The 23,428-nt window shown below is 39.3% G+C and overlaps 2 protein-coding genes and 3 non-coding genes across 7 annotated transcripts in view; all 5 read left to right on the forward strand.

Moving 5' to 3' along the window:
- The window catches only part of xpot.S (exportin, tRNA S homeolog), a 39,575-nt gene extending 35,493 nt beyond the window's left edge, over nt 1–4,082 (forward strand). For all 3 annotated transcript variants that reach the window (XM_018255991.2, XM_018255994.2, XM_018255993.2), the window contains exons 24-25: nt 1,588–1,644; nt 1,769–4,082. In XM_018255991.2, coding sequence (XP_018111480.1) covers nt 1,588–1,644; nt 1,769–1,795 — 84 coding nt within the window. In that variant the 3' untranslated portion in view covers nt 1,796–4,082. The remainder of the gene's footprint in view (nt 1–1,587; nt 1,645–1,768) is intronic.
- Nucleotides 4,083–12,259: 8,177 nt separating this feature from the next.
- rpl18a.S (ribosomal protein L18a S homeolog) lies at nt 12,260–21,167 on the forward strand. The gene is made up of 5 exons (NM_001096737.1): nt 12,260–12,287; nt 14,558–14,737; nt 17,595–17,724; nt 20,609–20,718; nt 21,022–21,167. Exons 1-5 carry the CDS (start codon nt 12,270–12,272, stop codon nt 21,112–21,114), a joined length of 531 nt encoding a protein of 176 aa, NP_001090206.1. The 5' UTR covers nt 12,260–12,269; the 3' UTR covers nt 21,115–21,167.
- On the forward strand, nt 14,320–14,450 carry LOC121402320. Its single transcript, XR_005966752.1, has one exon. It is a non-coding gene; the product is annotated as a small nucleolar RNA SNORA68 (small nucleolar RNA).
- On the forward strand, nt 15,764–15,895 carry LOC121402321. Its single transcript, XR_005966753.1, has one exon. It is a non-coding gene; the product is annotated as a small nucleolar RNA SNORA68 (small nucleolar RNA).
- Nucleotides 18,885–19,016, forward strand: LOC121402322. The gene has a single exon (XR_005966754.1). It is a non-coding gene; the product is annotated as a small nucleolar RNA SNORA68 (small nucleolar RNA).
- Nucleotides 21,168–23,428: the final 2,261 nt, after the last annotated feature.

Genomic DNA, 23,428 nt, shown 5'->3' on the forward strand with positions numbered 1-23,428 from the left:
TATTGTCATTATGTAAGAGTACATTGACAGTTATATGGATTGAGTGTATGACGACACATATTTGTACTGTTTTATCTTTACCCTGAAAACACAAAAAATTAATAAAAAAAAGTGCAGACAAGGGTATCAATACTAGATGCAAAATATGATTCTTTTCTTCCTGCCCACCCTCTGCTGACATCATTTCAGGTTTAATAGATTTCAGAATACTGTCTATGCAAGGTACACTAGAGAAAGATTCGCAGCACTGGCATCTTAATTCACTGGAAGTGCCCAATATATCGACACCCCCCTTCATATGTTAAGGGTCTGTGTGAGGATTATAGTTAGTTTGGATGTGGACACTTTGCCTGTTTCCAGTCACACAGGCAAATGCCATTTGGGCTCACTCTTAGAGCAGTGAAGACATTGTGGGCATAATACGTCAAGACACTCGTGTGATCCTAGGCAACTTATCCAAGTTTTACAGACTGCATCGGTAGCTTTAGGGATGTTGTTTTAGTTTTCAGATTTCTAACCTTGCCAGATATATTTTGTACATCCACCGACATCTGCACTTGCAGGCAGAGTCAAGGTGTCAGATGAGATTCCATTGGTAACTGATCTTACCCACATTTGCATGGGCCTTAGAGAAAAATGTTTAACGTTTAGTGGCTATTCCATGAAAATATTTATGGACTTTACGAGTAGCCTGGGTGAGTTCCTTAAATAATATGTCATTTCTATAAGCTGCAAGTACTAAAGCGTAGGGAGGTCCAACAGAAGACAAGTGTGACCTCCAGAATATAATGTATACAAGAATAAGGCACTCCAGCAGCACTTAACTGCTTAGACTCTTTATCAACTTGGGTTACTACTAGAGTTTGGTCAATGGTAAAGTTATTTTTGGGTTTGTTTGCATTTACTATGCTTCTTTCATCATATGGAGGGATCTAGTGGAAGTATTTTGTAGTGCTATGTATAAATAAACTCCTGATACTTTTTTATATTATCTTAACTATCAATATTCAATCACATCTATAAGCAAATACAACTTAGCATTTAAACCAGGCACAACTTGTTTTAAAGGGGTGGTTCACCTTAAAATTAACTTTTAGTATATTTTTTTTATAGTTTTTAAATTATTTGCCTTCTTGTGATTCGTTTCAAATGGGGGGGTCATTGACCCCATCTACAAAACAAATGCTCTGTAAGGCTATACATTTATTGTTACTGCTACTTTTTATGACTTGTCTTTCTATTCTGGCTTCTCCTATCCATATTCCAGGCTAAATAACTCAAAAACAACGAATAATAAAAAATGAAAAATAATTGCAAATTGAATCAGAATATCAATCTCTACATCATACTATGTTTATTTAAAGGTGAACAACCCCTGTAAGTTAAATCTGATGAACAAATGCCTATGAATAAGTGCTGGGAGGCATGGTTTGAATGGTTATTTTAAAAGAGATATTAAATAAAGCTTTTATTATTTGTAATAAAAATGTTCAGGATTTGATGTAGGCCCCAGGAACATTACATCAAAATATTAAAATAATCAGTAAGTCATGCAAACCTTTTCCTTTTTGTTCACTTTCTTTGCAGGAGTTTTGCCAAGCTCTTCAACAACCTGATGCTAAAGTTTTTAAAAACTACCTAAAGGTAAGCAAATCTGCCTGTCTATAGAGCATGTTATCACTTTCACAAAGTTGCAATTTGTAAGGTTTTAAATTGATACTAAAAGAGCAACCCTCCAGCTAATTCCAGTCTTCATTTTCTTTTCTAGGTTTTCTTTCAAAGAGCAAAACCTTGAGGATAATACTGGAAATCGCACCCTATCTCCCCTCTCTCAGGAACTCCAGTTATTAATTTATGTAGATTGCTAGTTTTGTACAAACCATTAAAACTGGTGTTCTAGAGAGAAGCTAAAAAAACAGCAGTAAAACATCATGAAGCTGTTTGGACTCTGCTGTCGCATTATTTTCTGCTTTGCAGTTTAAGCTTGTGCCCTGCTCAAATGTGTCACATGAAACAAGTAGTTAAAGAAATTGGATTTTTTTTTAACGCAAACGAACGTATAAAATCTCTGGTCAACCTGGAGGCTCTATATGTAATTTTTTTTTTTTTTTCTAAAAAAAAAAGTCAAAGGAAAAAAAAACTTTATTTCAAAGAAATGAAAGTGCTAAATTTAGGTTCCTGAAATATAACATGGTGTAATAAAGCAATTAAATGGATTTTGTAAATAGTCATTTTACTTTATTACAGCTTGAATATGATATGCCCTCATCTCTAGAATAGTTTCTCTGGGATCATACAACCATTCAGTAGAAGGAACATTTGTGCCTCTGAAACTAATTGTGTTAGGTATGTGGCTGCTTTTCATTGCTATTTGAAGGGTGGGTTCACACTTGCCTTTATTGGTAGTTTATAATAAAATATATTTGCAATTGGTTTCTACAAGCATTTTAGACTTTTGTTCATGTCCTACAGTTCTACTTCTGAGGTCAGATGGTTATTCTTCAATTCTTAACATTTAAAGGGCACCGTTAACATTCTAGACCCCCTTTGTAGCCCTTGGTTATCCCATCTGCCTTGCACGTATATGTGTTGACAATTTTTTTCTTAACTTGTCACTTGCACACTCATGAGTGTGTGGTAAGGCACCTAAGCTTAAAATCTGTGACAAGAAAAGAAAACACTTTTGTGTGACAGCTCTAGGATGTAGAAGGAAAAGCTAGCACTTGAGCAATTTGATGTAGGAGGCAAAAAAGTCCAGCACAAAAAGTCTAAAGGATTAAGCACCTCTGTGGCAGTTCTGGTATGAGATCAACAGACCAAGGGCATCACAAGTAAACAGGCTGAGGGAAAGCAAGTGGTATAGTGTGGGTGAGAATTGCAGGTAAAAAACACATTTTGCACCTAGTAGAAAACCGCCAATGACGGCAATAGCAGAGCTGCAGCTGCCGATTGGGACATTAACAGTGTCTAAAGTTAAAGTTCAACATGAGTGCAGTGAATAGGGCTTGAGCCAACATACTTCTTGCCTATTGTTTTAATATATATGGCCTTCGTTATTTTTTTTAGCTAAACTGGGAAACTGAAGCTGCTTTGTTTGGCCGTAGATCATTAGATTCCATTTGTACAACACCCTCCCTTATGCCTTTGTTATAGCTGCTAGCAGGGAAATTATCTGTAAATGGTAATCAAATTCTCTATATTGCAAGGACCAAACATTTAGTTGCTTTAGGGTGGTGGCAGACGAGGCTACTGGGGGAGATTAATCGCCCATCGACAAATCGCCTCTTCTTTGGGCAACTAATCTCCCCTAAATGCCTTCCCGCCAGCTAGAATGTAAATTGCTGGCGAGATGGCACTCGGAACACTTTGTTTTCTGAAGTCGGCCAAAGTTGCCTCACGAGGAAACTTCGGAAGGCGGAAGCGATCCGACTGCCATCTTGTCAGCGATTTACATTTTAGCTGGCGGGAAGGTATTTAGAGGAGATTAGTCGCCCGAAGAAGAGGTGATTTGTCGCTGGGCAACTAATCTACCCCAGTAACCACCCTAAATGCCCCTGTTATGCTCAAGAAATAGTGCAAAGTATGTTTGACACAAGCCCTATTCCTTGGACTTTCGTTGAACAACTGGGTGTAGTACCCCATAAAAAAAATACAAAACAATTGCAAATCTATTTTTATGTATTATAAAATATTATAAATCCAAATAAAGCAAATGTCTGCAAGTGAACTTTCCCTTCAAGCTTCGTTATTCTCTAAAAGCAAATGAGCTTATGCTAACGATGGTGGTCTCAGATACCACAATTAAAGAACTAAAACTTGCTTTTTTATTGTAAAAGGTAAATACAGGAGCACATTCTTCAAGCTTTTTATAAAAGAATACATTTTATGTACCGGTAGTCAGATCTGAGTCCCGTCATTTAGGAAAGAGAATCTGACTGAGGGGGAAAAAAAAAGGCTTTTAGATAAATGTCAGTGTAAATATATCTAATTGTGAATCACCAAGTATTATAAGACATTGCATTTTTCATGTAATGCTAATAGTTTTGAAAAATGGTGCTTACAATAAATTTCAAGGCATTTTATGTGGTGTTTTTATTCATAGATTTGCTTTGCAGAACATTATTTTAAGTGTATTCTCATGACATGCTGCTTCAAGACACAAAGTAAAAAGCATTATAAAAGTTTGGCTAATGCACTGTTCCAACGTAACATAGGAAAGTGAGGTTGAAAAAAGACACACGTCCATCAAGATCAACTTTTTAAATTTTTTTAACCTGCCTTACTGCTAGTTGATCCAGAGGAAGGCAAAAAACCCCATCTGAAGCCTCTCCAATTTGCCTCAGAGGGGGAAAAAATTCCTTCCTGACTCCAAAATGGCAATCGGACTAGTCCCTGGATCAACTTGTACTATGAGCTATTTCCCATAACCCTTTATTCCCTCACTTGCTAAAAAGCAATCCAACCCCTTCTTAAAGCTATCAAATGTATCAGCCTGTACAACTGATTCAGGGAGAGAATTCCACATCTTCACAGCTCTCACTGTAAAAAAAACCCTTCCGAATATACTCTTATTACAGCCTGCGCAGGAGAAAAGGAAGCGGTTCAGGTAGATTAGTCGCCTCAAAGAAGAGGCGATTAGTCGCCAGGCACTAAATCTCCCCGAATCGCCTGGTGTGGACTAAGCCTTAAGTGCCTCTTCTCCATCGTGAACATCCCCAATTTGGCCAGTCTTTCCTCATAGCTAAGACTTTCCATACCTTTCACCAGCTTAGTTGCCCTTCTCTGTACCCTCTCTATTTCAATAATGTCCTGTTTGAGTGATGGAGACCAAAACTGTACGGCATATTCTAGATGGGGCCTTACAAGTGCTCTATACAGTGGAAGAATGACCCCCTCCTCCCGTGACTCTATGCCCCTTTTAATACAGCTCAAGACCTTATTTGCCCTTGATGCTTCTGACTGGCATTACTTGCTACAGCCAAGTTTATCATCTACAAGGACTCCAAGGTCCTTTTCCATAATGGATTTGCCTAGTGCAGTCCCATTAAGGGTATAAGCGGTTTGGATATTTTTACATCCCAGGTGCATGACTTTACATTTATCAACATTGAATCTCATTTGCCACTTAGCTGCCCAGATTGCCAGTTTGTCAAGATCATGTTGCAAGGATGCCACATCCTGGATGGAATTAATTGGGTTGGATAGTTTTGTGTCATCTGCAAACACTGAGACATTACTTACAATACCCTCCCCTAAGTCATTAATGAACAAGTTAAATAAAAGTGGACCCAATACAGTCCCCCGAGGGACCCCACTAAGCACCTTACTCCTAGTAGAGAATGTACCATTAACAACCACCCTCTGTACCCGATCCTGTAGTCCGTTTCCTATCCATGTGCAAACGACTTCATTAAGCCCAACAGACCTTAGTTTAGAAGCAGCCGTAAAACCCAAAAATTACTTAAAGGGGTGTGTGACAGAGTTATGTCACTTAAATAAATTTTTCTTTTTTTTTGTTGTTGAAATGTGTGGAGGACAGTACTTTCTTACTTTCTTCTCTGTCTTTTCTACCTCTGCTGGCCAGCGCAAACTCTTTCTTAATCTGTCTTTCATTACTTCTTGTGTCTGTCCTACACCATTCTCAGCCTTGAAACATATTTTTTCTCCTGTGTTCAACATGGCAACAACAGGAGCCATAGCTCTATAAAGTTAGAACATTTAAACATTAGTTTTTCCTTTTAGAAAAGCAACTTGCCACTAAAATATACCCTTTATATATGAGTTCAAACTTTAACATTTAAAGTTTAAAACACTTACCTGAGTTTCCCAAGTTGATCAGTCTGCACAGGGTTTGGAAACACATGGGTGTAGCCTGATTGTTGTCATCTGTGCACAGACATTTCACAGCTTGGAATTCAAACACTGTTTAAAAGTGAGTTTCTTTTTACCTTTTTTATGTTGTAATCTATGAAGGCTAATATGTAAATGTACATGTAGAAATTGCAGTTATTGTTAAAATGTAACATTTGTTTAATGTGAGATGTATGATGTCATAGAACTACAAAGCATTCTGGGAGCCTTGGGTATAAAAGGCCGCTCCCAGTCAGCAAGAGTCCCTCTGTCTGATGTTGGCTCTCTTCAAGGAAGGACCTAGAGAAACAGCTCTGCTGTTCTGATGCTATGCTGAAATTGAGCTGTGTAATACTTTTCCTTCTGCTTTAACGAAATAAAGCTACCTTTTTCATTGCCAAGCAAGCTTCAGCAACCTCTGTTAAAGGGCCCACACCACAGGGTGGTTCACCTTTAAGGTAAATTTTATTATGTTATAAACGGGCAATTCTAAGCAACTTTTCGATTGGTTTTCATTATTTTTTATAGTTATTTGCAGCTTTAAAATGGGCGTCGCTGACTCCCTTCTACAAACAAATGCTCTGTAAGGGCTCTTACACACGGCCGTTCCGACCTGCGCTCCCCTGCGTTCCGTTTTTTGGCGTTCAGCCGCAGGGGAGCGCAGGAATAGACGCAAGTCATGATTTGAAATGGGGCTGTACTCACGAAGGCGCGTGTAGGCGCCGAACGCAGGTTCAGACGCAACATGCTGCATTTTTCCTGCGTTCGGCGCCTTCGTGAGTACAGCCCCATTTCAAATCATGACTTGCATCTATTCCTGCGCTCCCCTGCGGCTGAACGCCAAAAAACCGAACGCAGGGGAGCACAGGTCGGAACGGCCGTGTGTAAGAGCCCTAAGACTACAAATGTATTGTTACTTTGTATTACTGTTCTTTCTATTCAGGCCTCTCTTATTCAAATCAATGCATAGTTGCTTGGGTAATTTGGACCCTAGTTACCAGATTGCTTAAGATGCAAATTAAAGAGCTGCTGAATAAAAAGCTAAATAACTCAAAAACTACAAATAAAAAATTGCAAATGGTCTCAGAATATCACTCTCTACATCATACTAAAGGGGTTGTTCAGCTTCAAACACTTTTCAGTTCAGTTGGTTTCAGATACATTTAGTTGATACATTTCTTATCTTTGTCCCTGCTGAGCAGAATCTCTGGGTTTCATTACAGGCAGCTGTTAGAATTGATACAATAGTTGCTAATACTCCAGAGATGCTGCTGAGAAACGTATCAACTAAATGTGAAAACAACTGAACTGGAAAAAGTGTTTGAATCAATTGGTATCAATGGAGAGCACAGGCTGTAGTGTACATTTTGGACTATAATGCCACCCTAATGCACTCTTTCGCTCTATTCCCATTAAATACTCTGGGATGGGGTAGGAATATTTACGTGCTAAAAAAAAAAAATCAAAATTCACTCTTCATTTCATGTGAGTGCATAAGTTTAACATTTTTTTTAGGTGAAAATGAAGTGTTCGTTCACCTTTGGATAAACGTTTAGTATGTACTATTTTGAAAACTCTCCATTTATAAGTTGGTTCATTTTTTTTTTTTTTTTTTTTTTAATTATTTAGCATTTTCTTTAGCATTTCTAGTTTGAAATTTTAAAAGCTATTTGGTTGCTCAGGTCCAAATTATTTTGCTGACAGATGGCAAGATGAATAGAGAACCTGAATGGAAAGATCAGAACCCGACATGGGGCCAAAACCAGCCAATACAGTTGTTTTCCATAAAGTCATAGACAAATGTTTTCACATATAATATAGTCTTCGATTATATTGGAAAGTTCGACGAATATTTATATCTGAGACACTTTATATCTAATTGTGCTAGATGGGAATGACATTCGACTGCTCGAGGCACATTATGGCAAACTGACATGGATATCGGCTTTGATAAATGTGGCAGTTTGATAAAACATTCCTGAAAGGTTCCTAAAGTTAGAAAAGTTCTAATAAATGGGAAATCAGTATCCTTCAGGATTCTTTAGTTCAGTATTTCATAAATTGAAATGTAAATAAAGTATGATCACTTTCTGGTGTTTCTGGTTCTTTACTATTAAAGACAGGAGAAAGATGGTAAAATATAAATAAAATGATACACTGTTACTCTTAATAAACACAATAAAGGACATATTCACACAAAGGACAAGAAGCCACCCCTTACTAGATTGTTTACTGATCATTTCAAACAAAAATACAGAGATGTGAAGTAGTTCAGCTTCAATGTCACATGGTATCAGTGAATGTGTAAGTGACATAAGAATATGTTGGAAGTCAAGATTTACTACAGAAAAATTTGTGAATACAAGTGTTAAAGGGATCCTATCATCAGAAAACATGTTTTTTTCAAAACACATCAGTTAATAGTGCTACCCAGCACACATGACTTGGGGCAGCTGGGAAATTGACAATATGTCTAGCCCCATGTCAGATTTCAAAATTGAATATAAAAAAAAAAAATCTGTTTGCTCTTTTGAGAAATGGATTTCAGTGCAGAATTCTGCTGGAGCAGCACTATTAACTGATTCATTTTGAAGTTAGTACTTAATACAGATAATTACTGCATGGCAATACAGAAACCAGTGCAATTAGTACCAGAATTTAATAACCAGCGCTCTAGCATCAGCTTATATTACAGACAAATCTCATTTTCTGCCAGTAATGTAACAAGAGGGGGGTGGGCCCTGGCGTGGGATGTGCAGCCGGGCCCCCGCCCCCCTCTGTACGCCATTTCCTGCCGCCGGAATCAGTGGCACTCGAGCTGCCGGGGGGGCCCTGAGGAGGTGTGGGCCCTGGCACAATCGCACCCCCTGCTCCCCCGGTAGTTACGCCACTGTTTTCTGCTGGATAATTTGTGACGACCCTAAGCTTAGCTTCTCAACAGCTGCTCAGAGCCCACTGAGCATGTGAGTGTCACAGACACTTTCCAAGATGGTGACCCCCTGTGACAAGTTTCAAGTCCTGGATCATTGCTGTTATTGACAAGCTGATACTTTAGGCTGGTAAATAAGTTCACTATATAAAATATGGCATTTTTTTCCATATTCGGTTTTAGGGTTTAGTTTTCCTTTAATAGCAACACATGTCTGCTGCAGCTTTGTAACACTGTTAAGTTTGCAAATGTTTTGGTATTTCTAAAAAATAAAATAAGTCAATGTAGGCAATATGTCCACCCCCCACTCTGTACAGTCAGACAAGAGCAAGGCTGGGGAGGTAAATAATCATGAGGCCAGTAGCCCAAGAGAGGGAGTTCATGGATGGAATTCTGTACAACCAGTTGGATGGAATATTACTTTTAAAACAATCGTCCCACTGACAATGAGTGTTGTGTAGATACAAACGCCCAAGCACCTAAAATTAAACCCACGGGGCAAGTAATTGTGTTGCACAAACATGTCCCAGCAAGATTCCCAGAGAACTGTGTTTATAAAGAGCTCCAAACATATGTGCTTTCACAGTAGATATAACATGTATACGTTAATCTTGCCGCTACTAAATATGAGCAGTTTCCCATATAACACCTAACAATACACTTATTGGTGAGACCATCTTCAGCACTTCCCGTCTGCAGCCTGTTCCACCACGAAATGAAGTCCTTTCCTGTTCCGGTCACCTATTCCTTCCCCGAAAATAGCCCTGATGGTGATTGTATTGGTTCCGCCTGCCTGAGTATTACTGGGTGCCCACAAGGTGGCGCTTTGCTGTTCCCAAATATGTTAGAGAGGAAAGCATGATCTAAATTCACAATATTTTGTGTTTGACAGATTTACAAGAAGGTCCAGGTTTAAATACAATAAACTGTGTGGGGAAGCAGCAGTGAGTGAGGTCAGTTAAAGGGGTGGTTCACCTTTGAGATAACTTTTAGTAAGATGTAGAGAGTGATATTCTGAGACAATTTCCAGTTGGTTTTCTTTTTTTATTATTTAGGGGTTTTGAGTTATTTAGCTTTTTATTCAGCAGCTCTTCAGTTTGCATTTTAAGCAGTCTGATAACTAAGCTTCAAATTACCCTAGCAACCATGCACTGATGTGAATAAGAGACTGGAATATGAATAGGAGAGTCCTGAATAGAAAGATGAGTAATGCAAATTAGCAATAAAAAAGCATTTGTTTTTTAGATGGGGTCAGCGACGCCCATTTGAAAGCTGCAGACAGTCAGAAGAATAAGGCAAATAACTATAAAACTATAAAAAAATAAATAATGAAAACCAATTGAAAAGTTTATTAGAGTTGGCCATTCTATAACATACTAATAGTTGCCTTAACGGTGAACCATCCCTTTAAGGAGGGCTGGGGTTAAGATGTGGGTTTGGTTACTCTTTAAAATAAATGCAGCTGCTGCATTACAGGGATCCAGTAAAGCAGTGGTCCCAAACCAGTAGCTCGTGAGCAACATGTTGCTCTCCAACCCCTTGGATTTTGCTCCCAGTGGCCTCAAAGAAGGTGATTATTTTTGAATTCCAGGCTTGGAGGAAACTTTTGGTTGTATAAAAACTAGGTTCACTGCCATACAGAGTCTCAATGTCGGTTGACAAGCCACATAGGGGCTACTAAATGGCCAATCACAACACTTATTTGGCACCCCAAGAACATTTTTCATGATAGTGTTGCTCCCCAACTCCTTTTACTTCTGAATGTTGCTCACGGGTTCAAAAGGTTGGGGATCCCTGCAGTAAAGGATAACAAGCTGCTGAAGGTACGAAAAGATGTTGACACTCCAGATTTGACCTAGAGCCTCCAGTTTTAGCCTAGAAATAGAGTAAGAATGGGCCAGCAGAACACAAGGAAAATACCTGATGGACCCTGCTGACGCAGGCCTGCTCCCCATTAGGGTTGCCACCTGGCCTGTATTTTACCGGCCTGGCCAGTAAAAATGATGGTTGCTCCAAATGTTTTTAATAGGGAAAAAATTTAAATATATAGGAACGTTGGTATTTTTTTCCAGAAAAGTTGACAACCCTACTTCTTATTTCAACAAAGACAGCAGCACTCTGGTAATTTGGAAGTGAAAAAAGTGATTCTTTACTTAAAGTGCCTCAAGGCAATGTTTCCACCCTTCTGACCCTTTATCAAGCCTTGCCATATTTATATATATATATTACACAAAAGCCATTGATATCTTGTAAATTATATCCTTATAAATGGTGAATTCTGATGTCATCAGTTATAAACGGCGAGTTCTGATGTCATTTTTGTCACATGACTCACTGAAACGTGATTATTATAAAAAAGTACCCCTAGTTGCACAATATGAGGATATTAGAAGTTACCTCGGAGCATACCTCCCAACATTTTGGAAATCAAAAGAGGGACAAAAAGTTGTGCCGAGCTGTGCGCGATAATTTTTTGACCACGCCCATTTTTGTGGCCACACCCCCTAATTACCATGTTCATTTTACAAATTGTAAATAAGTAACACACACATACATACAAACACACATACAGACAGATACACACACACACACAGTGAAACACATACATACAGTGAGACACACAGTGAGACACATTCAGACAGATACACACACACACACATCATACACACACATCATACGTACACACATCCACACATCATACACTCTGCATTGTAGGGTTGATATTATATCTGACACTGACTCCAATAAATACATATATTTTAGCTCTATAATGCTCCCTAAGCAAAATAACCCACATAACCTTGCATTTTACAGAACAGTTACCGAAACGTCCCAGCCAGCGTATTCTCCCTTACTATTCATCATTGCAAGCTTAGCAGTACGCATCACCAGCATGTGGGCGGTGCCGCCTGTACCGGAAATGAGGTCATTCCCCAGAACCGGAACACCTTCCTTGTTTGCTTCAGTGCGCAGCTGAGATCCTAGCGTGTGCGCCGCCATGTTGCCGCATAACAAAGGCCATCGTGGCATCGCCGCCTCCCCTCCGCCGCTGCCGGCGGGACAAATGAGTCCATTATCCGGGACAGCGGGACAGACACCCAAAAACGGGACAGTCCCGCGGAAAACGGGACGGTTGGGGGGTATGCGTCGGAGTTCCATGACCTGTATAAAATGGTCATGAAACTCCTCGGTAACTTATAATATCCTTATATTTTACAAGAGGGGGTACTTTATTCACTATATATAACCCCCTTAGTGTAAAGATTCCATTCCTCATTCAGCCCACAAGTTCACAACCCTACACAAACTAATTAGAGGGAGCCGTAGAGCTACACCCCGGATTTCAGACAGTCTTATACTGACAGGCGTTGCTTCCAATCAAAATTCATGAAGGTTACCCGGCAGTCCAATAGGCTTCCGGCTGGTGGGTGACGTATTCGTGCGCTCGCAGAGATACTTCCTTTCGCTCGTTGGCAGGGATCGAGGCAGCATGAAGGCGTCCGGCACTGTAAGGAGGCCTGGGGGAAATTGGGGCTTAGGGGCGACACTGATAAGTCCCGTGGCTGTGGATGGTCAAAGAGACACCACGAGGCTTTGATTGGGCTTGTAGTATGGCTTCCATACCGTATACCTGGGGCTAATGTGCGCTTTAAGCGACTGCGGCCTGCATCATGGCGGCTCCAGTGAGACCATGCGGCCCATAGTGGAACTGAACGCTGTGTTAGGAGCCCTGGTGGTGTGGCTCGTGTAAATGCTGCTACTGAAGTGACCGTGCGAGAGAGTGCGTATTACTAATCGGGAGGCTTGTGCTCACGGACGCTAATCGCGTGTATAATTCGGATGAGTGGAGTTGCGCTGCAGCGACTGCTTGTGTGACGGTCTATACCAATTATTATTATTATGCCTGTATCAACCTTTGCCGCTAGTTGAATTAACAAGGCCGTAAAGTACTAGTTAGGGCAGTTCTGATGTGACATGTTTTTTAAATAAAACAGCAACTTTTTTTTATATGGTTTTTCTGATTCTTATACCCATTAATATGCCTCACATGAGTTTTGCTGTTACTTTAGTGTTTCTTCCTGGAGTATATCTGCTGGATAACTGCATGTAGCTTATTTTTGTTTTGGGAATGAAATATATGGAAGCATTTGTCCCATCAGTTTAACATAATTGCAAGTTATACGTTAAAGGGATCCTGTCATTGAAAAACATGTTTTTTTTTTTTTCCCAAAATGAATCAGTTAATAGTGCTGCTCCAGCAGACTTCTGCACTGAAATCAATTTCTCAAAAGCGCAGGTTTTATATTCAATTTTTAATTCTGACATGGGGCTGGGCATATTGTCTGTTTCCCAGCTGCCCCCAGTCATGTGACTTGTGCCTACACTTTAGGATGGAACTACTTTCTGGCAGGCTGTTATTTCTTCTTCTCAATGTAACAATCAGTCTCAGTGGGACTTGCCATTTACTATTGAGTGTTGTTCTTAAGGTGGCCATACACGGGCCGATAAAAGCTGCCGACAGACCAAGTCGGCAGCTTATTGGCCCGTGTATGGGGGCCCCCGACGGGCTTCCCCGATCGAGATCTGGCCGAAAGTCGGCCAGATCTCGATCGGATGGGGTTAAAAATCCCGTCGGATCGCGGCCGCATCTGTTCGTTGATGCGGTCCCGCGATCCGACCGCCCGTTTGGCGAACGCTAGGATCCGATCGTTGGGCCCTAGGGCCCACGATCGGATCAGCCCGATATTGCCCACCTCAAGGTGGGCATATCGGAGGGAGATCCGCTCGTTTGGCGACATCGCCAAACGAGCGGATCTATCCGTGTATGGCCACCTTTAGATCTACCAGGCAGCTGTTATCTTGTGTTAGGGAGCTGTTATCTGGTTACCTTCCCATTGTTAGGCCGCTGGGGGTGATATCACTCCAACTTGACGATATGTCTAGCCCATGTCAGATTTCAAAATTGAATATAAAAATATGAAAAACATATTTCAGTGCAGAATTCTGCAGAAGCCACACTATTAACTGATGCGTTTAATAAAAAAAAAAAAAAGTTTTCCCATCACATTATCCCTTTAATGGCTTCTGTTTCTTTTCCTGAGAAACCGAATAGATGCCATGCAACTTGGCACATGTGACTTAATTAGATGATATAATTCAATTTTATGGCTTGATAACCTGGGCAGTTAGGATGTAGCATTTGTTTCATGTTAGTATCTCAGTGCTGGAGAAATGCAAGGGGGGGGGCAATATAAATACAAGCAGGCTGCCTACATCTCTTTTCCAAAAATGTCTTAATTGGGCAATAGTAATCGACTACTAATCAGGATTTGTAGTGTGTTTATTACTAGAGGCATTTGGCTTTATGAAACAAAATAATGTGCTGGGGCCTTCGATGCACCAGATCAGGATTTGGCTGAACCCCTTCATGACTTGGATCTGAATTTAATCCTTTAGTCTTGTGACTGAGTCATTTTTTTACTTTACTAAGAACAAGACGACGATATGGAGTTCAACTTGCTGTATGATTAAAGGCAGAGTTTGCACACAAAACCCAAAGATCGTTATGCCATGTTATAATGATCTTGTCTGTTGTGCAGAAATTAACTGTACCTTGTCGCCTTTCTAGAGCTGATGTGTTTTTGAAAGTGAAATATAAGGTACTACAGACATATGAAGCAGTTGCAAAAATTTATGTAATAAAGGTTTGCAATATTGTAATGTTTTTTTACGGGTTTAGGCAGAGTTCACCTTTTCAAACTGTTTTTTTTGTTTCAGCTAAGGGAGTATAAGGTCATCGGGCGCAGTTTGCCTACTCCCAAAGCTCCTTCTCCACCTCTCTATCGCATGAGAATTTTTGCTCCTAATCATGTGGTTGCCAAGTCCCGCTTTTGGTACTTTGTATCTCAGTTGAAGAAGATGAAGAAGGCATCAGGTGAAATTGTCTATTGTGGACAGGTAAAGTTCTTTTGTTTAGAAATTCACCATAATACATTGCTGGATTATGTCACTCAAGTGTGCTTGTCACATTTTTTAGCACTAATTTATATTTTAGTGGTATAAATTACCCACATAATTCCATTTGGAGGGACAGGTGCAGTATTAAAAGTATGTGATAGGCACCTATTTGTAATCTCCACTGGTACAGGGAATATAGCTCTGGCTATTTGTGAAGGCCATTATTCCTAACGGTGTATTCTGTAAAACGTAATATCTGTGAAGCACTGTAGGTAATCACCTGCGTTATTTGGAAGAAAACCCAGAGATTAAAGGCTTTGTTGTCTGTACCTTGAAACTTCTGATAGGTTGGTTATTATTAAAGAAACAGTAACACCAAAAATAAAAGCATTAAGTAATTAAAATACAATGTACTCTTGCCCTGCATTGGTAAGAGTTTTGTGTTTGCTTTAGAAAGACTACTATAGCTGATATAAATAGGCTGCTGTGTAGCTGAAAAAGAAGGGCACAGGTTACATAACAGATATCAGCTGTGTAATAAAATGATATTCTCCAGAATGCATCTATCTGCTTTGTAAACGGAGCCTTGAATGGTTGCCCCCATGGCTATACAGCAGCTTGTTAATACTATAGTAGTCTTTCTGAAGGAATCTCGCTAGTTTTACCAGTGCAGAGCAACAGTACACTATTTTTTAATTACTTTAAAGCACTTTTTTTTGGTGTTACTATTCCTTTAAAAAGCATTTGGATGTGAGACAGTCTCGTTGCAAAACAACGTAGAAGCAGATAGTGTGTTGGGTGCAAACCATATCCGTTGCACAGGGATTTCCTTTTGTTATTCACATCCTAGCCCACTGTGGGAGACCTTGCCTATCTTACAGAGCTTTCTAACTTCAAGTTTGCAAAAAATGAATGCAAACCCTGTGTGAATAGTATTCAGAAACAGTTTTTCTGTTTTTAATAAAATATGTACAATGAATCTTGGGAGCCCTACTAGATCATAACATTTAAGTCATGAGCAATAAACTTGCACCCAAAACCCAAAGATTGTTATCTTGCCATTGTAACAATCTTGTCTGGTGTGCACATATTATTAGCACCTTGTCGCCTTTCCAGAGCTGATGTGCCTGTGAAAGTGAAATCAAAGGTCCTACATCTTAAACAATTCAATAGTTAGGAATCCATTCCAGGTTGTTGTCTCAAAGATGAGTGACAATTAAAATAGAGGTATACATACTAGAGTTGTACATGGTTGTTCCTCATGCCTTCTATCCCGAGTATTGATTATGTAGTAATACACTTAAAGGAAAACTATACCCCCAAACAATGTAGGTCACTAGTAAAAGATACAGAGTAAAACAGCTCATGTGTAAAACCCTGCTTCATGTAAATGAACCATTATCATAATAATATACTTTTTTAGTAGTATGTGCCATTGGGTAATCATAAATAGAAAATTGCCATTTTAAAAAATAAGGGCCACCCCCTCAGATCGTACGATTCACTGTGCACACATACAAACCACATGTAAGGTCACATGAGCCAATTAACAGACAGAGTTCTGCCTTTTGCTCCCTCACTTCTTCCTGTTACAGTTAGTGTTGTAGTATTTCTGGTCAGGTGATCTCTGAGGCAGCACAGATAGAGTCATGAAATGGTGGTTCAAGGCAAGAGATGTAAAAGGACAATATTTATGTAAATATATATTCCAGTTTGGTAAGATTCTTTAATATGTCATTCAATTTGATATAAACTATCTGTTGCTTAAGTATTCATTTTGGGGGTGTAGTTTTCCTTTAAAGGGCACCAATCATAACCAAAATCATTTAAAAAAAAAAATACACTGTGAAAGTTCAAGAAATCTGATTTTTAAAACAGAATTGTTTATAATGTAAATCGGCTCACTATACCTTCTGCAAGATCTCCACTGCAGTTCTATCTGAGGCAGGCCTCTTGGATTTCACTGGCTCCTCCTACCTTCCCAGCCAACTGTAGCTCTGAAATCTCGCACATGCTCAGTTCAAATTCCATGGTTGCTTAGCAATCCTTCTAAGCTATTTTCAAATCAGCCAAACTTCTGTGTTAGCTGCTGTTCAGTAGTGCTGCCACCTTCTGGAAGTTAGTGTGCCCTTCATTTGCGTGATAACATCACCAGCAGGTGATACTTCTAGTATAGGTGTTTACTAAAGCTAGGCATTCTGGGTAGAATCCTCAGGGCATTGCTGCAATCTGAGCATGCTCAGTAACTCATTTGCATGTTATAGTCACAGTATGGACTCCCTCAGTGAAAGAACCCATTTGACAAAGTAAGGGATTTTTTTAAAAACTGCTTTTTTTCCCCCCAAAAAAACTGGACGTAGTTTGAGTTGTGTTTAGGTTGTACTAGTCAGATTGTCAATATCTGTTTGATGTTGGCTGTGATAGGTGCCCTTTAAACTGGCATCTTAATCATCCTAGTTTTAAGTATTTTGGAACAATGGTTGAAAGATAAATTGTGCATAAATTATGCATTGAATGCACAACAGTTGGAGCGATTCAGTTGGAAGTAAATATTAGTACAAATCCTGCACAGTAAAGGAAAGGTGTAATTATTGGGGTACCAAATATTTGGCACCACCCAGTGATCATTATCTCTTATGTGAGATCCTGGGACAGTGCTCCTGTTTGCTGAAAACTGCACCAGTCCAGTGTACTGGTTGTTGGAGCACCGCAGTTCAATTTTCTTGCACTGTTCCAATCTGTCAGGAGCACATGTGCAGTGCTCCAACATTTTTCAAACCTGGTCTGTGGGATGTGCTAAAATGTTAATTATACATTTCACTCATCTATATGTTTTGTTTAACTGTTATTTTGTTAGGTATTTGAAAAGACCCCTCTGAAGGTGAAGAACTTTGGCATCTGGCTACGCTATGACTCTCGCAGTGGAACACACAACATGTACAGGGAATACAGAGATTTAACCACTGCTGCTGCTGTGACCCAGTGCTGTAAGTTTACAATCCTGTCCTATAGCCGTGGTTGAAGTGTTGACCTAATCTTGATAGACTTTTTTTTTTCCAGCTTAATGACCTTCTTAAAGGGCACCTGTTGGGTAAAATTGTTATCCCCAGCCAAAGGTTCTGGCTAATAGAGCCCGCATTCTGGTTGGGGATAATTTTTTTTTTTTTTTTTTTTTTTTTTTTTTTTTTTAAATGCTCTCGGCCAGCACTACACTACCCGCACTGAGAGTGAACGGTTATTCCCAACCGGAATGCAGGCTCTATTAGCCCGACCTTTGGTTGGGGATAACATTTTTACCCAATAGATGCCCTTTAAGAATATTTGCAGCCTTTCCTTGCAGACGTCTCTGTGCTTGCTTTAGACACCAGTTGATGTGTCAGCAGCTTGCAGAGAACAAACAAGTTTTATTTTTAAGCATGAGGTTTCTGCCAAAGTAGAAAAAACGGTTGCAGTCCGATTTTCATTGAAGTGTTTTCTAATCTTTAGAATGAGGGACAGATATTGTTAGATTTAAATGCAGTGCCTACATATATTGATAGTGTAGCCAACTCCATATTTATGTAGGCATAGTTTTCTAAATATACTGTACAACTTCATGTTGTTCGGCTGAAAAAGGAGAAAAGGCACAGGTTACATGGCAGATATCAGCTGTGTAATAAAATACAATGGTATTCTCCAGAATGCATCTGGTATCTATGTAACCTGAGCCTTGACTGGTTGACCCCATGGCTACACAGCAGCTTGTTAATACTATAGTAGTCTTTCTGAAGGAATCTCACTAGTTTTACAAGTGCAGAGCAACAGTAAGTTATATTTCAATTACTTTAAAGCATTTTTTTGGTGTTACTGCTCCTTTAAAAAGCATTTGGATGTGAGACAGTCTCTTTGCAAAACAACATGAAAGCAGGTAGTGTGTTGGGTGCAAACCATATCCGTTGCACAGGGATTTCCTTTTGTTATTGACATTCTAGCCCACTGTGGGTGCCCTTGCCTATCTTGTGGAACATTTTAACTTTCAAGTTTGAAAAAACTAATGCAAACCCTGTGTGAAAAGTATTCAGAAACCGTTTTTCTGTTTTTAATGAAATATGTACAATGAATCTTGGGAGCCCTACTAGATCATAACATTTAAGTCATGAGCAATAAACTTGCACCCAAAACCCAAAGACTGTTATCTTGCCATTGTAACAATCTTGTCTGGTGTGCACATATTATTAGCACCTTGTCGCCTTTCCAGAGCTGATGTGCCTGTGAAAGTGAAATCAAAGGTCCTACATCTTAAACAATTCAATAGTTAGGAATCCACTCCAGGTTGTTGTCTCAAAGATGAGACAATTACTAGACATACTAGAGTTGTACTTGCTTGTTCTTCATGCCTTTTATCCCGAGTATTGATTATGTAGTAATACACTTAAAGGGCACCAATCATAACTAAAATGATTTAAATAAATAAATACACTGTGAAAGTTAAAGAAATCCTTTTTTTAAAACAGAATTGTTTGTATAATGTAAATGATCAGCTCACTATACCTTCTGCAAAATCTCCCCTATATCCACTGCAGTTCTAGCTGAGGCAGACATCTTTGATTTCACTGGCTCCTCCTACCTATATCTTCCCAGCCAACTATAGCTCTGAAATCTCGCACATGCTCAGTTGAAATTCCTTGGTTGCTTAGCAACCCTTCTAAGATGTTTTTAAATCGGCCTTCTGTGTTAGCTGCTGTTCAGTAGTGCTGCTACCTTCTGGAAGTTAGCGTGTGCCCTTCATTTGCATAATGTAATCACCAGCAAGTGATACTTCTAGTATAGGTGTTTACTAAAGCTAGGCATTCTGGGTAGAATCCTCAGGGCATTGCTGCAATCTGAGCATGCTCAGTAACTCATTTGCATGTTATAGTCACCGTATGGACTCGCTCAGTCCATAGTGTTCTACAAATACACTAAACAATCGCCTTGCTCTACATAAATGTGTTTTCTGTACTACAGAAAACTCCAATTCTACATTGTGTGTGGAGTAACTGATACTAATGGCATCCACATATCACTTTGCACATGTGGTAGATTTCAACTAAATAATGCGCACTTGAGCTGTTCATGTCAGTTACTGCATACTGTTTTTGGGTTCATACTGGGTTTTTTTGGGTTCATTGGGTAACATTATCCATAGTTTAGACATAATAAAAGACTGCAAAATTCACCCTTAATAATATTCAGACCAATCTTATGTCCATAGGAAAATAAGCATTCTCTAAGTCTGAAACTAGTTCAGGGATTTTTGATCTATTCCCTTTGTACCTATTTCAATTTTAGCAGATTAAAAACCCTAATTTTGGAATGGGGAGGGTTTACATCCAGCAATTTGATAGTAGGGTTTATTTTGAACAATCATAAGTAGTGCAGTATTATGCTACCAAAATGATTGCCAGATATCTTGAATATACTTTTTTGTTTTTATTTTAGTTGTAATTAGGCTTGGGCAAATTTGACCCGTTTCATTTCAGCGAAATGTCGCCAATGTCCATTAGTCTATGGGCATCAAAAAAAATTTGACGCACAATGCCATACAAGTTTATGGGCGTCATTTCCGTGGTGAAACGAGACGAAAAAAATTGCCCATCCCTGTACCTTTCACTATCTGATTTTGTTGCAAATGTGTTGGTACAGTAGACCATTGAGGTCCTTTTAGCAGAATTTGTAGAACTATGTATAAGATACTGTACTGTTTTTAGTTTTTTTATCCTGAAATCAGCCCAGGATTAGAATAGCAGGCTAAATGTGACAAGTTATTTTTTTTCCAACTTAATATATCCTAGCTTCAATATGTATGCAGCAGAATATTTGTTGTAACAAGTGTTATTTTCTATCTTCCAGACCGTGATATGGGCGCTCGCCACCGTGCTCGTGCCCATGCAATTCAGATCATGAAAGTAGAGGTTATTCCTGCCAGCAAGTGTCGCAGACCTGCTATCAAGCAGTTCCATGTAAGTATTCATTCCCCCCATAAGATTTCACCAAAAAAAAAAAGTTTTTTCCATTTAAATGTAATGAATCCAAATGGCAAAATAAAGAATTTTCAATTGGCTTTACACTGGGAAATTAGGAAGATCAGTGGTATGCGTTGTATTTGTAACTTTGTACTTTCTCAAAGGATAATACAGTTTGCTATAAAATTGCATTAAACTATAGCTTTGTGTACTGCTAGACTTGACAGATGTTAGGAAAGAATTACTCACACCCAAGAAAGCACTATGAAAACAATTTTGTAATCATGTTGTATTTTTCAGGACTCAAAGATCAAGTTCCCTCTACCACACAGAGTACTACGTCGCCAGCACAAGCCACGTTTCACCACCAAGAGACCAAACACTTTCTTCTAAACAAGGCAAAAGAACTTTCCTTGGCCCTTGGTCTAATAAAAATGTTTCAAAAACTTTTTCTTGTAACTTGCATTTCTACCCTTTTCTAGACTTTTGTTCTTGTATGCGTGCTTGATTTTACTCTGGGTTCCCCCCAGAAACAGATTCTAATGTGAGATAGCGAAGTATCTTAGACTGTTAATTTGCTTGCCTTGATATCTTGTGGTGGTCTTAGCTGTGACTGATTTATTACACCTTTGCTATATAGCAAAAAGTAATGGGGAAGTCCTTCCCCTTGCAATGCAAAAGGAAACATATGGAATACTTGAAAACCCACCTATGTATGATATATGGTGCTGGTTAAACGTTTGGCTCTATTGTCTTCAAAAATGACCCGTTTATTTGAGCTCACCATAGATATTACTTGGTCTCTGTTGTATTTCAAATTAGAGGTGGGTGTGTCCTAGCTGTCCCCTGCCAGAAGAATAGTGGGGGGGGGGGTAGCCAATCACAGCCCTGCAGTCACACAAGCAAAGCCGGGGTTAAGTTCTCTTATCAGGTCAGCCAAGCTGCTGATTGGTTCCTATCACAGTGCAGTGAGCTGAGAGCCACCATCTCCCCTGCACAGCCTAGGAAAGGAGACAGCAGCAAGTGGAACAGATGGGTGGGACTAGTAACGAGTAACCAGAAGCACAACTTTTTAAAGCACATTCCTTCTATATCTAAGAGTTGAATGCACTAGTACACTCTTGTTTTATGTCTCCTTTAAGTGCAATCAGTTGTAGTCTGCCTATAAAAATAAATTAAATGCAAGTATACCAAAAATGTGTTCACATCAAAGTCCCAGTAAAACAGTATGATCTTATCTCCGGTATTCAGTTAATTGCACACAGTAAATGTAGGATGGAGACTTTTTGAGAAGTGAATACTAGGAACAGGAGCAGAAGATATGATGGGTTACAAAAAATGAGCACACATTATAAGGTGGGGGAAGATAAAAATGACAAATAAAAGATGACAGGAAAATAAAAGAAGTAGGGAGATACAGGACATAAGAGCAAAAAAAACTGCCCCAGATGAATGAACTGCTCCTTGTGGAATTGCTACCATACACAGCTGATCCTGCAGGGGGACTGAACCAATACAACGTCTGTTGAATGCTAGTCCTCCTTATAATGCTTTTAACTTCACCTGTCACAATGGACAGAAGAGTGTGCAGGAGGCAGGATGTTCCATGTAAGTTTCTCCAGTGTCTGCTTTTTGCCCTCCTTACTATAGCAATTAAAATGCTGAGCGACGGGAATGTTTTGCAGTGAAACATGAAAATGTTTGATGAACTAAACCTACCATTATTGATGGATGTGATATGATATCCAGAGGAAATGTAGTTACCAGATTCAGATAGAATTTGGATTCAAATAATTCTGCATGTTGAATCCATGCACCGAATCCACTATTTGGGAATCGTCCGAATCCCAAACCATATCCTAATTTGCATATGAAAATTAGGGTCTGAAAAGGAAAAAAATGTACTGCCTTGTTTTGTGATGAAGTTGTGATTTTTCCATCCCACCCCTAATTTGAATATGCAAATTAGGATTTGTTTCATCCAGTCACAAGGATTCGTCCGAATCCTGCTGAAACAGACTGAATCCTGGATTTGGTGCATCCCTAATTATTATATTGGGGTGCAGTCAGTAGCCCTTTATTGAAAACGTACAAGTTATTAATTTATGTATCTGGGGTAAGTGAATTATTTTATGACAAATTAGGTAGAGCTGTGCCATGCCCTTACAGCTTACACTAAGCAAAAAAAGCACTAGCTGCTGTGACAATTGGGCATCAGATAAAATCCTATGAAAATAAATGTCTTTGGACTTCTGGCAGTGTAAGACATCTGGGCCAAACACTTCTACAGGAAAGCCTATATCAGTGATGCTAACCATTTTCTTATTAAGAAAATTATTTAAGAATTATGGAACCTTTCCCTCATTTTGCACCATGTAGAAGTGATACATTTTGGAACATGAAGCCCTTTTGTTTTTCAGAAAATCTGTGCACTGCCACTCAGGTTTAATGTGAGGAGACGGATGCTTCCTGCATTACAGTCTATGAAGGAGTGGAAGTGGGTTCAGTGTGGACAGGAGGCATGGGCAACTGTGCACTGATTCTCTGAAAAGCAGCATACTAACTCATACTAACTAGACATGGAGGGGCAGAATTTATCAGTGTGGAGGGTGCAGTTATGCTCTACACACTAAAAGAAGTTAAGGTCTACTCTTGTTTGAAAAAAATGCACTTGGCTCTTAAAATTTCAAAGGGTGACTTTTGCTTA

Source organism: Xenopus laevis, chromosome 3S (assembly GCF_017654675.1).
Source record: "Xenopus laevis strain J_2021 chromosome 3S, Xenopus_laevis_v10.1, whole genome shotgun sequence".
NCBI classification, from domain to species: domain Eukaryota; kingdom Metazoa; phylum Chordata; class Amphibia; order Anura; family Pipidae; genus Xenopus; species Xenopus laevis.